This window comes from Manacus candei, unplaced genomic scaffold (assembly GCF_025592945.1).
Source record: "Manacus candei isolate 608988 ecotype Guabito, Panama unplaced genomic scaffold, ASM2559294v1 h1tg000106l, whole genome shotgun sequence".
Lineage (NCBI taxonomy): Eukaryota > Metazoa > Chordata > Aves > Passeriformes > Pipridae > Manacus > Manacus candei.
In genome coordinates, this window is record NW_026138154.1 from 543804 (window position 1) to 561825 (window position 18022).

The 18022-nt window shown below is 49.7% G+C and overlaps 1 protein-coding gene across 11 annotated transcripts in view; it reads right to left on the reverse strand.

The window, feature by feature from the left end:
- Positions 1 to 17793, reverse strand: part of CRTC1 (CREB regulated transcription coactivator 1) — a 46316-nt gene extending 28523 nt beyond the window's left edge. For 5 of the 11 annotated variants that reach the window (XM_051769358.1, XM_051769357.1, XM_051769361.1 and 2 more), the window contains exons 1-2: positions 17558 to 17792; positions 869 to 985 (exon numbers count right to left, since the gene is read on the reverse strand). In XM_051769358.1, the coding sequence (XP_051625318.1) occupies positions 869 to 985; positions 17558 to 17737 (297 nt within the window). In that variant the 5' untranslated portion in view covers positions 17738 to 17792. Of the gene's footprint in view, positions 1 to 868; positions 986 to 17557 lie in introns of all 11 variants that reach the window. The other 6 variants (XM_051769360.1, XM_051769364.1, XM_051769356.1 and 3 more) reach the window with 5 other exon arrangements.
- Between the last annotated feature and the right edge of the window lie 229 nt (positions 17794 to 18022).

The window sequence follows — 18022 nt, forward strand, 5'->3', positions numbered from 1 at the left end:
CTCCAAACCCACTGTATTCCCAAAAGGCAACCAGATTAAAATAGGTTTTTGCTTCTCCCCCTGCACAAGGTTCAAGCTGTTAACCTGCCCAAATTCAGTTGTCTCCACCTATTTCAACAGGCAGGTCAGCGAGTTTCTCCACATTTATTAACCAGCCCTTCATCAGAAAACCACAAACTGCAAGATTTCCTTCTTGCCACATCCTTGTGAGCTGAACTGTAACTGTTACTGCTCAAAAAAGGAAAAGTGACACAGAAATGTTAATTATTTTGAGCGCCCTGAATGAACTAATTATAGAAATCACTGCTCAGAGGATCCACCACCCGATCCATGTACAACATCTCCTGTCCAGACGTGCTTCAAACAGCAAAATGTTCACCTAAAGCACTGATTTTCTGTTTGTGGAGTCACTCTGGAGTCACAAAGACAGCCAGGACACCTCAAAGTTTCCTCCTCAGCCAGCCCCAAAAAAAGTGACTGTTCTGCTACCACTTTGTGTCCCACTGCCCTTCTCCTGTCCCAGGATCACTCCCAGGGAACACACACCCCACCAGCAGCTCCCAGCAGGCTCCACATCACCTGAACTTGCTCCCAGTTTGCTTGAATTTACAGAGATTTCCTCAGGAATTTGGTACTGAAGAAAAACACCCCACCCCACGCCCCCTGAATATTCCCTGACCAAAGGAATTGCATCACTCAGAGCATTCCTGACCCAAAAGCCTCCCAACCCCACACAGAAACATCCACACAATTCCTTTTGCCAAAGGAGCAAAGAGTTCTCAAACCAGGGGGCTGTGCTGAGGGTTCTGACCCAGCATCCAGGCAGGGAATGAATCCACATATCCAAAGGAACACCCCCTGGACTCACCTGGAAGGGGAGATCCATGGCACTGTTTCCAATCTGATTCACATTTGGCAGAGAGCCACCGTAGTACTGGCCACGACTCTGGCCCAGTTGCAAATATTGGGTTTTCTGCAGCTGTAGCTGAAAAGAAAAAAAAAAAAGGAGGAGGGAAAATATGATTGGAACTGTTTGAACTGACACAACTGAGAAGGGAAGCCATCCCTAACCAACACAGATTCAAGTGTGGATCCCAGGGAATGGTAAACCTCCTCCCCACTGCTCTGCTTTCTTGCTCCAGGAAAAGCCCTGGAGAAAGGGCAGAGACAGGTCTGCAAAGAAAAGGCAGAGAGGCTTTCAAAGAAAACCCCAAAGGAAAAACAAACCACCAGGAGTTCCTCACTGGACAGGGAAACATGGAAATGAAGGTGATGGTCAGCAAAGTGTCACTAAGTTACAGGTGGACAACAGTGCACACATTTCTCTGATGTTCAAACTCTCCCTAGAAAACTCAAACACCCTTTTATTCCCAGAATTCTCCCTGGAAGACACCAATTTCCAGCTACACAGACAGTTCCAATCTCTGCTCCAGCTGAGGGACTGAACTGATCCCCAATTTAGGAGACGACTCGTGGAGATGAAACCTCTCCATGGACCACAGAATTATTCAGGTTGGAAAACACTCCCAAGATCATGTCCAGTCATGACCAGGAGCTCTCAAAAGCCTCAACTATTCAAGCAGGACACCAGTCACTAAGTGGCTGATGGGTTTTTTCCTTCCCAAGAGGGCAGATCTTCAAGGTCCCTCCAACCCAAGCCCTTCTTGGCTGGTGTGATTTTCAGAGCTGCTTTCCCCCTCAGCCCCAAGCCTTAGGAAACATTCCCAGTGTGAAGTATCCCAAGTGGCTCAGGAACATCCCAACTCAGGAGCAGGAAAAGCCCCCCCCCTCGGTGCTTTCAGTGTGGATTTGCCACACAAATCCAAGCCAGCGAGACGTGGAAGGAAGAGAAACACTGTGCTGGTCTCACTGAATGAGTCACAGCCCCTCCAGCTCGGAGCTGCAGAGCACAAAAAGCACAATATCAGAACTAGCTGTGCTTTTTCCCTGGCCCCTGCATATGTTTTTGTTGTCAAAAAAAAAAAAAACAAAAAAAAAAAACCAACAAAAAAAAGGCTTGTTTGGGATTTGGGCCAAACGTTGAAGTAACTATTTCAACAGGTGTTGGTTTCCTTTCAAGCAGCTCCGAAAGGCACCCGGGGAGGAAGGGGGGGGCTTGATGTTTTTTTAATATTTTGGCTTCCCCTCGCTCTGTACCCACCTCAAAGCACCCCAGGACAGGGGAGGTCACGACCATTTGTCTTCCTGCTGCACTTTAACTTGGAAATGAGGGAACAAGAGGGCCAGGGAACCGAGAGGAGCCCGGGAAATGGCTCTGCTGGCCCATCAATTTTAGCAACTCTCCCTCCCATAAACACTGGGGGGGTTGTGTGCCAGAACCCAGAGAGCTGATGGCTGTTATTGCTCTCATCCATCACGACACCGGGGCCAGGGGGGCTGTGTTTGCTCCTCTCCTGCCTTCCAGGAGCCGCTTATTGGAGCCCATCAACAACTGCCACTTGCAATCTGGGAAGATCAAGTGTGAGGTGTCCTGAGCAACTTCTGGGGAAAAAAAAAACCACCAAAAAAAGAAAAAAAGGTATTTTTAAATGTTACAGAGCCCCTCCTGTCACTCTGACAGGAAACCTCGAGGCAAATCAGTTCGTGTTTGCCTTTCTCAGCGAAAAAAGAGAGTCCAGATCTCGTGGTGGTGCTTTGATGTGATGGGAGGGAGCTGAGCACGGGGGAAAGCAGCTCTGGAAATCACACCACCCAAGAAGGGCTTGGGTTGGAAGGACCTTAAAGATCAACCACCCTCACTAGAGGAGGTTGCTCCTTGGGCAACCCCAGGGGTGGGGCGGCCGCAGCTTCTCCAGGCAAACTTTTCCAGGGTTTCCCACCCCCAGGAGAACAAGATGTTGTGACTGAAGTGACCCTTCATTCTCCTCTCCAACCACCTCGTGAGATGGATCCAGTCACTGCACAACTGGAGGGTTTAGGAAGGGGTTGATTTTCAAAGAAAATCAACCAAAAAAAAAGCCTTTTCCAAACAGAAAAATTCCGGTTCCTTTCCAAATGTTAACGAGCCTCCCGAGGACTCCCCTGCTCTCTCCTGGGGTTGGATTCAATCAGTGCAACTTGGATTCCCTGTGAATTCAGATACTGCAGGGTGATAAGGAATTACTTAGTGTTCTCCAGGTTTATTAATTTCTTGAACCATGAGAACTCGGTGACTCTGCATCACAGCTCTGCCATTTCTGGGTTACGTGGCCAAGAAAACAGCTCCTTGACAGCTGAAAATGCTGCTAAATATTCCAGCCCTTTCCCAAGGAAGCTTTTGGTAAGGAAACAGCTTTTGCTTGTTAAACCACTTGATTTCTGCTTGGCTTTCTTGTTCAGAAAAAAATGTTTCCCAAACGACAGATCCAAACTGAATCTGTAATTCTCCCTCCACCGGCGTTTCTCTTACTCAAAATCCTCATTTTTTTTTTCTTTAAAATCCAATTTAACCATTAAAAATCTTTTATGTGAGCATTTGTATAACCACCTCGATTTTTCCCTTTGGGTTCAGGTTTGCTGGACACACAGATGTGTTGGTAGGGAGAGATTCAAGTTATACAATTTAAAAAAATAAAAAACACAAGAAAGGAACACATCCCTAAATCCAAACCCAGCTTTCCTCCAGCCTTTCTGAGCGTCCAAAACACGCAGATGGGAACCAAAGGGAGAATTTATTAAAAAAACTCAACACTTCAACTCAGAGAAATTCTTCACAAAAGGATTCTGGGCCAATTTACAAAACCTGTGGCCAGAACTCAGGTGGAAAATTTGGTAAGTCAACCCAAAGCCACTACAAATGTCTCTTTTTAAAATGCTTCAAAATTGGATTCCCATCATAATGAAAGGGTGGAGTGTCCGTTTGATAGAACCCCAGATACCTGATGACTACAGGAAGCCAGATTTCGGTGATAAGGGTTCTTTTGCTGCCTTGCAGTTTCCACACCAAGCTTTTCTTCTGAATTTTACCTTTTCCCCTCACCAAACCCTCTCCCCTCAGCACACCCAGCGTCAGATTAACATCAGAAAAGTATTATTCGAGCTTAATTGGGAATTAAATTCCGTTTAAAGGATTAACTGGAAGTTTCAGAGGCTGCATTAAAGGTAAATCCTGTTGTTCTAATCAGTTCAAAGTTTTCCCCCCACACTTGGACACTGCCTGGAAATTCTCAGGGAGGTTTTCACCCCGAGCACCCACAGGGGCAGGACCTGCCACAGACAGGAATCCTCATGCCTGGAGTTTTGAAATGGGTTGGGATTGATCTCAGAAGGGGAATTTTTGATGTTACACTGAACAGGAACACCCCAGGCCAAGCTGTGCCTCCCCAAACCCCTGGTCTGGGTTCCTTCTGAGAGGTGAAACCAAACACCAAGTCAAACAAACCCTCAGGATGAGGCACTTGCTGGTGGAATCCCTGGGGAATTGTTTTCTTCTCTCCCCATTCACAGTCCTCACGTTGATAAGAAAAGCAAACAGAGCCTTAAAAAAAAAAGAAAAAAGGGACCTTCACATGGACCTAATGAATCACATAATTTTGATTTAGTGGTGAGGCAGCCTCGAGCCACAAATCACCTCATTAACCCTGTAACTGTCACTTAAAATAGTTCTTTAAGTTGCCAAAAATTCTCCAACAGTTAGAAACTCTGACAACCAGGAGTTTGGCTCCTCCTTCCCCTCAAGTGAACCCTTCCCTGTTAATATTCCAAAGTTCACAGTAAAATGTGAATTTTAAATGCTGGGCACTCGCTACTCCAACAGTTCCTAAAATTAATATACATTAAAATAACTGCTCATGTGTTAAACCACCACGAAAACTGTCTGGGTTTGTTTAATTAAACGAGGAAGGAATCACAAATCAATGAGAGAGAGAATCCCAGTAAGGCAAGGAAAGGAAAATCTCAGTGTTGGCCACAAGTTCATTAATTACAGCAGGTTTTCAGACACAATCTTATTAAAGATGGGCTTAAAATGAGGATCAATAATGAGGAGACACGGAGTTATGAGCAGAGAACAAGTTTCACAAGCAGAGGATGCAGTTTTGGGGCTATGTGATAAATTAATTAAAGATATCCTGCTGCTCACAGAGAGGAGATGAATGAGGACTTTTGGAATGCCTGACTTTTTAATCTATATAATGCTTTTACAGCTGATAAGTGAATGCTGATTGTTTTTACAGTTTTGCCCTGGTTTTGACCATTTACTGCAAATAATTAAAAACACTTCCACTATTTACATTTTACTGATTAAAACTCCCATGCACCCAGTTGAACAAAGAGATGGATTTGCAACTTGAGCCTTCTATTTTAACTTTCCAGATCATTAAAAGTTAACATTGGGCAATGCAATAACATCAATACTTTCCCTTTCACCCAAGCAGGTGCATCTTAGATAATTATATAATATATATAATTCTATAAGTGTATTATTGTATAGATTGTATAGATTGTATATAACAGTTTTATCTTCAATCCAGAAAACACCCTGAAATGGGGGAAATAATCCTTATGGTGTAAACCCACAGTGCCTTCCAGGGTATTTAATGCTCCTCTGCCAAAGGAAAAGGCACAATATCAGGAAGCTGCAGTTCAAGTTCTTTGATAAAAGACACCAACTCTGAGCACAGAGGGAGATAAAACATCTCTGGAATTCCAGAGGTGAGGAGATAAAAAGAAGGGAGCTGTGAAATCCCTGTTCCTCCCTGAGTGACACTGGGCTTTTCTCTGGGAATAATCACCCATCCATGGCAAGGAGGAAGGGAAGGTGGCACAGGGGGGGAATTCTGGGATGGAAGGAGCACAGGCAGCTCCTTCACCCCCATCCCAGCTAAGGGAGGAGACTCCACAGCCTCCTTTATCCCGGAGAAAGAGAGAGGAGCCCTCGTGTTCCTCCCTCTGTCACACTCAGGAAGAAAGGCCCTGGAGCCAGATTTCTAAAGTCACTTATTTCCTGCAGTTCCAAGCCCTGCTCCAAGAGCAGCAGAGGATCCAAAAGCACAGCTGTTCCTCCCAGGAAGGCGGGGAGAGGAAATGAAGGCTGAGGTTGAGAGGAAAGGTATAATCCACAGTGATAGCAGCTGCTCTGCCTGGCTCACTTGGGAGTTCAACTATTCCAGCAGCAGCTTTTGTAACAGAACGTTTTGCAAGGGTTTGCAGGGTTTTTGGGGATGTCAGTGGTGTTTTCATTTTCCTAAAAGTGGAGGTTTGAACACAAGTGCCTCTGCCAACCACTTTCTGGCCTCCCCTGGGTGTCCTGGAGCAAAGGAGATGGCAGGGAAAGGGCCAACCAAGCCAGCACAGGAAGCCAAATGTCTCCTACAAACTAAGTGAAAATTACCCCGAAAAAAAAAATATGCAGACATATGGTATGAACTGGATGTGACCCCCCCAGGCCCAGAACTGCTACATCATTGTTTACTCCTCCATCCCCACCACTGTCATCCCAGTCACTCTCAAGTATTTGTTCCATTATCCCATCGCCCTGTCAGGACACAAACAGGACTCTCAGGCCAGCCAAAGGCAGCCAGTAAGAACAAAAATGCAGGAAAAGGCCAAAAAAAAAAAGCATTTCTGTTTCTTTTTTTCATTATTTTTTTTTTTTTTAGGGAAGGAAGCTGTTGTAATACATTGGAATTTAGCAGCCACAAAAGAGCAACAGCTTTGTTTCTGCCACGCTGAAACACTCCACAAGCAGCTCCTTCCTCAGAGCAAACACGAGGCCAGCCCTGCTCCTGATTCCCACCAGGATGCTCCAGCACACTCCCCAATGCACTGCTCGAGGGCTGGAGTGGTAAAACACCCAAATTTGCTCCAAAACTTCAGGGATTAACACCAAAAAGGGAGCAGAGGCAAAGGGATTCTGCTGCAGCCTGGGAGTGTCCCAGCTCACACGGGCCCAGCACTGGGGCTCACTGGAGAGAGGGGGAAGCAGAATCTTGCTCTTCCATCTCACAGAGCTGGGAAGGAAACAGGAGCTCCCTCCAGGTGCCATGAAAAAACAAACTGGGAATCTGAAGAAGGGCTTTTCATCATTAAGAGCAATGCAAACTGCCAGGCAGAGGCGAGGGGGCAGCCAGGCAGCTGACTTGGGACTTGATAAATCTGATTAGTGAAAGGTTACCTGATAGCACTGCTTGCATCCTGCAGTTCCAGTCACTTACCAGGAAAATCCCGAGCTCTCCAAGGCTGGAACACCTGCAGGAGGCCCCTGCAGCTGCAAAAAAGCCTCTCTGAAATGAGGCAAATCTGACTATTCAGTGCTTTGACAAGGAGGAAGGAGATGATGGAGTAAGTCCTTATCCCGGTCTCCACCGTGATGCCAGGCAGCTGAGGAAGGCATTCCTATTCCGAGGTTGGCTTGGGACTGGCTAAAACCATGGAATTCTGGCAGGTAGCACATCCATGAAGCAGAGAGGTGGGAGGTAAGGACCATTTTTGAGGGGCAGCCCTATCCCGGGCTCCTCCTCGGTCACTTGGGTGGCCCGTGGAGCAGAGAACAGGAGAAAAAGCAAACCCAAAAAAGCTGAGCCAGCCCTGACCCCCCCCACCAGAGCTGAGGTGCAACAGGTCACTGCTCCAACCCAACCCTAGAGAAACCTGTCCCAGAAACACCGAGCTGGAAGGGACCCACCGGGATCCTCGAGTCCGACTCCTGGCCCTGCCCAGGACACCCCACACGGATCACAGCGAGTCCCAGCTGCACCACAACCACACTTTGCCAAAAGCATTACAGGGCAGGCAAATAAATCTCATTCATAAGAGCTGAGACAAGTATTGATCAGCAAAGCTGAGCAGGAATCATCTGAGGCCCGGCCAAGCCGCGAGCGCTGCACTTTTAGCACTCCAAGAGAGCCAATTATTACTCACGAGTTCATGTTTTCTTCACCTTCCTGCTGAAGAGATTATTTAAGACCTCAAATCACTTAACTGGATTGTTTTGTCCCGTTATGAGTCATCTACAAATTCCAAGGCCCCATTAGATTCTCCTGCAGGAGCTGCGAGCAACTCCCCAGACGCCTCGGCCATAAAACCGTGAGGAAACGGGGTTATAAAACTCGCACACAGGCCCGGCCCTCTCCCCCCAGAGGGCTCCAAAATTCATGTGAAAGTGCAAAGATCTCACACCCCAACAGACACTTCATATTCACAAACCACCTCAAATCCACGCTGCACTCAAATCCCAAACCCTTTCATGGTTGGGAACCCAAAGAAAACAAAGCGGAATGAGGGATTTTAGCGGAGAAGGAGGAGGGCTGAAGGGAGAAGGGAACAGCATTTAATGCTGCAGTTGTTTCTTGTTATTTATTTCTGGTTTATTTCTTTTCTGTTCTATTCTGAGCACTTCTTCACACATTAACTGCATTTAACTTCCTCCCAGAAATTAATTAACATGGACTGTCTGGGGGTCCGAGGGCGAAGCATCAGCGAGAACACACCTTGCAGAATTCCAATAAATCAATCGAGCACTAATTAGAAAGACCCAAAACTTAATGCACAGGCTGTGGCTCCGTGTTTGAAAACACTTTGCTATTTCTGGTGAACAAAGGTTTACTGTTTAAAACTTAACAGTCACAACTGAGTAGCAAGTAAAAACAGGATACAGCAAACTGGAGCCTTAAAATAGTGACTATTCTTCCGAGTTGTGCTCTATCGCCGGGCAGGGAGCCAAGCAAAGCTACAACAGGCACCAAACCTGATTTCACTGCTTTCAAAAACAAACCCGAGCCCGTGGCAGCTCAGCAAGTGCCACCCTTGCTTTTCTGCAAGATTTCAGCCCAGGGAGCTGTGGGTGCTGCTGATAATTCAGTGTAATCCAGCACGGGGGCCCCGCGCTCGGAGCTCGGTTATTATTTGATATTTAGAAGGCAAAGAGTTCTTTTTGTTGTATTTAGGGGTGGCCTGACACCCTCCAAAATCTGTTTGTTTTTATGGTCATTATTAGCTAGCAGTGTGGTTTTAAAGGAAACAGTCCTTTTGAGCAGGCAATGCAATAACATCGATGGACAACGGCGGAAAACCAACGTCCAGCTCCAACCAAAAGTTCCTAAGCCATCCCCATTCCTCCCATTGAAATGCCTCAGAAAAGCTGAAATAAAAGCAGAGATGCCCTCATTAAGCAAGATAAAAATAGCTTTTATGTTCCATTTTTTATTTTTAGCTAAAGAATGAAAATTCGGTTATGTAACCCTACAAGTTTCGTAAATTGGGAGCCGAGCAGGGCATGTTTGGTGCTCTTTGGGGTTTATTAGTAACGAGAGAGCACCTAAATCTGCACTGAGAGTGGCCACGAGCTCCAGGAAACTGCAGCTTTGAAGATGAGGCATCAGACAAATCCTCCAGGTATCAAAAATATCTGCCATGAGAGCCCGAATTCTTCGAATGCAGGAGGCTCGTTCAGCACAATCATCTCTCCCTGCACCAGAGGAAAATCTAATTACAAGGAGAAGGTCAATAAGACATTTCAGTTGGAGCTGCCTGCTGGAAACTTGGGCAAGATTGAAGATATGAAATAAATATTAAATCAGGTATTATGGATCCCTCTTCCCTCACTTAGTGGAGGGGCAACAGGGCAGGTACAAACCCAGTCCCACCACTCCAACCAGTGGCTGCTGACTGGATGCCAGGAATACAACCTACACTGAGACTCTGCAAGGAATAAAAAGGTGAGAAGTCAGTCTTATGGAACAATCTCTGTCTTCCCTTCTCCCACTGAGGTTTTTTTATTGCTTTAATCCAGCTTATGGACGTTGAAATATCACTTCAAGGCTCCAGAGCTGGGGAAAAAATCTCCTGCACAGCTTCACGTGCTGCTTCTGCAACGGGGCTGAAGAGGCCCCAGCGTGTCACCAATCCACTGTCTGAGCTGGGAGCTATCACCATCTGCCTGGAAATTCATATATTTCGGGATATCAACTCAAATTCCCTCCCCTCCGAGACCGGGGCCGTCCAAGGAAAATAATATTCACATAAATAGTAATAGCTGGGTATCAAAACTAATTGAAAATTCATCTGGCAGAGCTGCATCTGCCGTTAACACATCGTGCTGTGAGTAACCCCAGCGAGAACACCAGCGAGGAGCCCAGCAGGGACAGCACTGAGGAGATTTTCCCAATCATCAGGACAAGTGAGAGACCAGGCAAGGAAGCAAAACACACTCTGAGAAAATCTGCCTGTAAAACACAGACTTTGAGAACGAGGGTTGCAAAGTGCTGGAGGATTATTACTGCAGCCTGAAGCTGCAGCACTTCATCCTCCCCCACTTCATTATTTAAGACCCGTTTTTGGTGGGTGTGTGTTGTTGTTGTTTTGTTGCAGAGGATTGTTCTGGTACAAGGGGGAGAATTTTCAGTTCCCGAGAAATAATTTGCAAAACAAAGGCTATTATCAACACTCAGTTAAAACTTGGTGATTTATAAGGTCCCGATGACATCAGGCCAAAACATCCCTGGTTGATAAACAGGGGCTTCTGCAAAGCAGATGGAGATCCTCATGGAGATCTGATTCCTGGAAATCACCTCCAGCAGCACCAAAGGCCAAGCATTTCAAACAAACCAGAGCAACATTTCAGATATTAACTCCGAGGCACTGTCAGAGACACTGATTTAGCTGATGAGTTTAATAAAGGCTCACAAGTCCAGCTGCCACCTCAAGCTCACACCATCATAGGATGGTTTGGGTGGGAAGGGATCTTAATGATAATCCAGTTCCACCCCCTGCCACGGGCAGGGACACCTTCCACTGTCCCAGGTTGCTCCAACCTGGCCTTGGACACTCCCAGGGATGGGGCACCAAAGCCTTTGGGACCACATTTTGTTTAGCAAAGTGTGAGGGCTTTAGGACCAAAAGGGAAGCAGCACCGAGGTCGTGACCGGCTGCTGTCACAAAATGAACGCTGCTGCAAGCACCTGCTCCCCAAAAATCCACCAGATTTTTGGCAGTTTGCATCTCTTCACTCACTCACTCCAACCCCTCAGTGACCACACGCCCTCAGCAGCACGGTCACAGCTCCTCCAGCACAGCTACAAAAACCCCAGGGTAAAACTCCAGCCACCACAACCAGGACCGTGCCTTTAAACCAGAAAAGCTGCTTTTCTTTCCTCTTTTTTTTAAAAAAGGTACAGTATTACTTTTGCTGAAAAGCACCCTGAAGTCGACTTGAGTTTCAGAGCCTGCATTAGGCACAGAAATATCGATGCCAGCCTGGACCAGCCCATTAGGGAGGGATCGATGCTGGCGGGGACAGCGAAACCACCCCAGTGCTGCCCAAGGAAAGGCTCCTTTGCAGTCAGAGATGGAGGGTGGAGAACAGGGATAAATATTTAGCCCTGAAGACATGTTGGTTAAATCCCTATTGATCAGAGGATGTCCACTTGTTGCCAGATTGGGATTTGATTCCCGCTCCGATGAAAGCGCTCGGTAACCCTCGATGATTTCACAGTCAGACAATCAAGGAATGGTTTGGGTTGGAAGGACCTCAAAGATTGTCTGATTCCACCCCCTGCCCTGGGCAGGGACACCTCCCACTATCCCAGGTTGCTCCAACCTGGCCTTGGACACCTCCAGGGATGGGGCAGCCACAGTTTCTCTGCCCAACCTGTGCCAGGGCCTCCCCCCCTCCCAGGGAGGAATTTCCCATGGAAAACTCACACCCCTCATCCGAGCAGGAAGTTTCCCGGGTTAAAGCGGCCTCCAAACACCCCAACCCCTCAGTCTGGGTTAATATGGTCGATCCCTGCTGTCCCCCCCACGTGGCTCAGGAGGGAAAGCTCCCACTGGAATGTTCACTGTGCTGCTGCCTCGATATTCCTCAAGTGCAGTCGAGGCTTTCTAACAAAAATCAATGCCATTGATAAATTGATTATAAACCCAGCGACAAACGGGTAGGGCAGGAAGCAGCAGCTGAGTGAACAGCACATCTCAACGAGCTTTGTTTCCAAACCAGCACAGGTGATGCAGGACGGGGAGGGAAGAATAAAAATGCAGTTTATGTGACAAAGAATTTAAATAAGAAATCACGCCACCGAGAAACCAAACTGCAGCTAAAAATGGTTTGCCTTCACACAGTCACCTTCTGGGCTTTCCAGGCCTCAGGGGTTTCCCCCTCTTTTTTTTTTTTTGAGCTCTGAAGAACAGCCCTTTTCCATTCTACCTGAAGATAGTTTGCCCCCCCAGGCCACATTTTTTCAATACCAGATATTCTTGAAAAGTACTTTAAGAACAGTTCCTGTTGCACCCTTTTGTGGTGGGATGTTTTCCTCACGCAGAGATGGCTCGTTCACCTCTGCCCTGCTGATACCAGCCTGTAATTCAGATTAACACAGCACCAGCACCCTGCTCACTGATGGGTTTTGTCACCTCTGGAACTTCTACTCTGGAGCTCTGCAGCTCCTGGCACTCAAAGACATCAGTGTACAAAATTCAACCGGTGACTAGAAAACCAAGAAAATCAGCCCCCAGACCAAAAAGTTTTCAGGGTGGTGACCACAGGCCCAGCTCAGCTCTGCATGAACAGCTTGTTTCGAGGGAAAACCCCAAACCAGCCCCAAAGGGTTGGAAGAACTGACTGTACATCACCCTGAGAACGGCTTCTCTTACTAAATGAGTACCTTCTATAAATGCAAATTACTCCACACTCCAGTGCTGGCGCTGAATAAAACCGAGAGGCAGCACCCGGAGCAGAGTTCCACACGTTCACCCTGAGAATTCCAAGGAAACACGGAGATGCAGCAGTTGTACAATCACTCTCACGTGCCTACAGACCCCTCTCAGCTTTGCTACATCATTAAAACCGACAGATTTGGCCACTGCACAGAGAAAGACTTTGTCCGGAGCTGCAGCAGCTGCAGTGCGTGGGAGGGAGGGGATAATCATGAAAAAAAAGGCATTGTCTCCTTAAAAAAAAAATAAAAATATAAAAACCACAACGAAACCTGCCTGGGTTTCCCAGAAGAAACCTTGCCCTGCTCTCTCAAGTGTGTGAGTTCCCCAGCAGGGCAGATCAGAGCTGGCTCCGTGTTTACCTTGGACAGCTCAGCCCGGCCCCGGGTTGCACAAGAACAGGGATCCTTTGTGCCCCGTGGGTCCCTCACCTCTGCCTTCCCTGCCCGAGCTACAACCATTCTTTCAAAGAATCAGGACACTGCACATCCCCCCTGCAGCACCTTCAGTGTTGTTCTCACCCAAGGCTGGTGGTTGTGGCACGTGGGGCATCTTTGGTGGCTTGGAAACAACTGCTTTGGTTCTTGGGTGACAGGATGTCAACACAGGACAAGGGGAACGGCCCGAAGCTGGGCCAGGGGAGGGTCAGGCTGGACATCAGGAGGAATTTCCTCATGGAAAGGGTGCTCAGGCACTGGAAGGGGCTGCCCAGGGAGGTTTGGAGTGCCCAGCCCCGGAGGTGTCCAAGGAACCCCCGGATGTGGCCCTCAGTGCTCTGGGCTGGGGGACAAGGTGGGGATGGGGCACAGGGTGGACTCTGTGGTCCTGGAGGGCTTTTCCAGCCTCAGGGATTCTGGGATTCATCAGAGCCATCAGGGGACGGTCACAGATAAAGCCTAACCCACCTATTTCTTGGTCTGGAAACTCGGGATCCAAACCCTGCGCCTGGGAAAGTTCAAACACACCATCTGGGGCTTGACAAATCACCATTTCTGATTTGAGAGAAACTCACTATTAACTTGAATTTCCAACTGCAAGCATCGACCTCCGTGCTCGGAGGGCTCAGCCCTGATTGTGATGCATCTCTTTAATATCCCTCAGACATTCAAAACCACCATTACGTCGTCAGGAATTTCTTTTTTATCAAATTATTTAATAAAAACCCCGCTGGAGACATTAGGAGCCACTGTGGCTCTGTATCATCATCATCACCATCATCATTAGTGTTTCTCATTTTTAAAAGCAGATTAGCATTCCTGATTTAACTAAGCTTTTAAATACTGTTTTGCATATTATCTACATCTAAGGATGAGCTGGGGGTGTACAAAGAGATATTCTGATCTCTTCCCCAACCAGCAGGAACAAGTAAATGAGTAACTGTCTCATCTGTAAGTACAAATTTCACTGCAGGGGGCCACGTGTGTGTTTTACACACACAAACACAAAACTGCAGCCTTTTCCTTTATTTTTATTTCATTCCACTTCGGTCAAATGGCCACCTGTGCCATCACAACACATTCCACTCGGGAAAACCCGGCTAAAAGTAGGATTTTGTATTTAAAACAGCCCAGGTTTAAAATATGAACGTGGAGTTTTTACTTCACGCAGGTTTTCAAGAACTCACCAAAACACAACTTTTGGTAACGACGAAAGACACACAAGCAAACGTTTTTGTTTGCAAAACATGTTTCCAATTTGATTTTAATTCCCTGTTTTCATTCCAGGGCAGGTGGGGCTGGGAGACAGCCACCTCCACTTTGGAGGAGCTTTTTGGAGTCTGGGGGGACAAAGGGGGTCTTTTTTTTCCCAAGGTAAGACTGCAAGGCCCATCAGAGGGAGCTCAAACACAGCTCCCACTGAAAGCCCTCGAAATTAAGTGATTTTAACTATGGATTTAAAAAAAAATAACCAATCCTGGAAAGCTGTGAAAATCACCAACTGAACAAGAACCACCCTTAAAATGCAGGTCACAAATTGTCTTTAAAAATCTTACATTTTTCAGCATTTCAAGAGCCACACATGGAAGAGCTCGAGCACTCTCTTCGTTAGCTGCACGTTAATGTTTTGTTAATTACAATTTTAAAGGGCAGCAACAGCCTGGTGTGAGTAAATAGATGCATCAAGCACCACTGGGGCTGAGTTACACCAGGAACTGAGAGTAAACAAGCCCAGAAATCAGTCCTGAAATCCTAAGCTTCACATGAGGAGAAAAAAAAAAAAAGCAAGGAGCAGAACCACAAACAAAATACAGGAGTCAATGTCACGTAGGGAAAAAAAAAACCACCAAAAAAAAAAAAAATCACTCCCCCTCTCCTCACCCACTTTGTTACTATGGGACTGGCAGAAAGCTCTGGATTATAAACACCAAGGTCCCACTCACAAGACAATTAAGCAGCTCCAGAGCTTCCATCGACCACCCACCTCCGCGCTCTGCGCAAGGTCTGCGCCTCCCAGGGAAGCTGAAATGCCAGAAATCCCCAGTGCCAGCTGAAAAACAGCCCTTTGGGGCTCCACAGAACGGGGGCCCCCTCTGCAAACCAAAGCTGGGGCTTTTTCCAAGGAATTCTTATTTATTTTGTCCCCCCCTAACTGGGGTGAGGGCAGGGAAGGAGGGGTTAATGCCACGCTCAGGATTGTCCTGGGCAGGAAAGAGGGATCAGGACTTAAAAATCCCACATGGGCAGGAAAGATGGATCAGGACTTAAAAATCCCACATGGACCCGAGAGTGGGAATAGGGGGGAGATGAGCAAGACAGAAAGGGAGCTCAGAAACAGCGTGTGCAGGCACAAGAGATGGAGGAACAGTAAATTTCTGCCTCTGCTCCGACCAGTAACCAACAATAAACCAGACAAGATGGTAAACATTGCAAAAAGACAATTACTAATAATGAAAAGGCAGCAGAGATTTTGGGCCACTTCCACCGACTGAGTAAGGCGTTTTCAAACTGACAGCAAAGTGCTGGTTGCCAAATGAAAATGAGAGCAAACAGCAAAGTTGTGCTTAACCCCTTTCTGCTTTTATGCTGCATTTTAAACCCAGATGAAATCATGGAATTTAGAAGAAAAAGCCTACAAAGGAGACATTTTACTCAGCTCTTTTGGTCAGTGTTTCCATCACTTCAGTACCCAGAATCCTCAGAAAAGTTATTCATCTTGGGTCCTTTCCTCAAAACCAGGTTCTTGAAAGCATGATGGGTTTCCATGTGCAAAACCCAGGTCAGGGGCACCCGGGTTTGGGAGGAACTGAACTGGGATTCTGAGTTATCCTGCAGAAGGTGAATGCTTAATGTGTGAGTTAACTGAAGCACAACCAAGAACTCCCTGAGGAACAGCTCTGGAGTGGCAGCAAGGACTGACCACTAAAGGTGAAATCCCGGGATACTGAGCCAGGCAGGTGTGCAGAGGTGTGAGAAACAGGACGGCTCCAGGCACTGCAAACATCTCCAAATCATCCTCACTCTGCTCCCAGCTAACTCCAACAGGAACTCCAAGAGCATCCTCTGGGAACCACCGACATCCAGGTGAGCGTGAGCTCCGGGTGAGCTCCGGCCTCACACCTTCCCAGGCAGGAGCTGACAGAGGCGGGTGCTTTTCCTTTACACCCAGCCAGCAGCAGAACCAATTCAGAACAAATATTTACCCTCTCCTGACACGGAGGAATAAAAGGAAAACATTCTACCGCAAACCCGACCGCGCGTCCCCGCAAAGCCTCGGCCGCAAGAACAGGATTGTGAATTGTCTTTAAACGGTTAAAAGCCAAAGATGTTGTTGACACGAGCAGGTGAGACTAGAGAGAGAGCGGGCACAGAACAGCCCCGACATCCCAGAAATCTGCACCAGAAGAGGCGTCTCTCGTGCCCGCCGGGGAAAGCGCATTCGTTACGCCGGGAATTTCTGCTGATGGGCTTTTGCGGAGACATCGCAAGCCAGGGGAGGGTTTGGAAGTGCAGCAATTTGCACCTACGACAAGCGGGAGGGGAAGGGGAGCAACGCGAGCGGCACCGAGCCCCGGCAGCCCCACACGGCCGAGGGGGCTCCGTGCCCGCGGCTGGGGATGCTCCGAGGGGCTCCAAAGGGGGGGGTGCAGGGCTGGGACCCCCCGGCTCAACCCGGTGAGGAACCCGGAGCCCACCTCGGCCTCCACTGAAGGCACCGGGACACCTCCCCAGCCCCAGGACCCCCCTCAGCCCTCGGCCTGTGCCGGCATGAGGAGCTGGGGCAGCCCCCAGAGCGGGCTGGAGGAACTGGGATCCCCCTCAGCTCTGGGACAAGGAACCGGCCCCCCCCTCACAGCGGGGTGATGGTACCGGGACCCCCCTCAGCCCCCGGGGACGGAATTGAGCTCCCCCTCGGAGCCGGGGCCTGTCCTGAGGTGACACACCAGGACCCTCCTCATCCCTCGGCCTGTCCTGAGGTGATGAAACCGGGATTCTCCCTCATCCCGCGGCGAAGAACCCGGGACCCCCCCCCCCCTTCATCCCCCTCGCAGGGTCCCCCCCCGCCGCAGCCCAGCCCGGCGGGGCCCGCTCCGCGATGCCGCGACCCTCCGGCCTGGGGGGGGAGAGACACCGGAGGGCCTCCCCCCGCGGCAGGTGCGGGTCTCCGGAGGATGCTGCGGGCGCGGTGGCCGGGCCCGGTGCCGCCGAACCGGGATGGAGGAGGCCGGGGGGGGGTTTTGGGGGGGTGTTACCGTGAGGGGGGGGCTGAGGGGGGGCCGCCCCCCCCTCACGGGTGCCGCCCGCCCCCGCCAGGGGGCGCTGCCCGCCCCGCCCGCCGCGCGCCGCCGCTGCCCCCGGCCCGAGGGGCTCCGGGGGGTGGGGGGGGGGCGCCGCCCCTCACAAACCCCCCCCCGCCCGCCCGCCCGCCCGCCCGCCTCAACCGGGGGCGGCCCGCGCCGAAGCCTCACCCGGTGCGCGCGGGTCAGGCTCAGGTCCTTCATGACCTCCTCGAAGGCCGCCGTCTCCTCCGCCTGCTTCTGGTTGTGCAGCGCGATCTTCTCGCTGAATTTCCGCGGGTTGTTCGAGGCCGCCATCTTCCCCCGTCCGCATCCCCCTCCCCGCCGGCCGAGGGGGGGGGCGGCGCGCATGCGCCTGCGCGAGGAGGGGAAAGGCGGGGAGCCGGGCGGGGAGGGGAGGGGGCGGGCGCAGGGCGCGTGCGCGGCGGCGGCGGCGGGGCGGGAGGGGGCGGTGAGGGGGCGGAGGTTGCGCGTGCGCGGAAGGAGGGAGGGGAAGGCGCGTGCGCGGGGGGGGCGCGGGGGCGCGCGCGGGGCGCGGGAGCGGGCACGGGCGCGGGCACGGGCGCGGGCATTGTCCCGGTCCTGATCCCCGTCCTGATCCCCGTCCTGATCCCTGGCACTGTCCCGGTCCCTGTC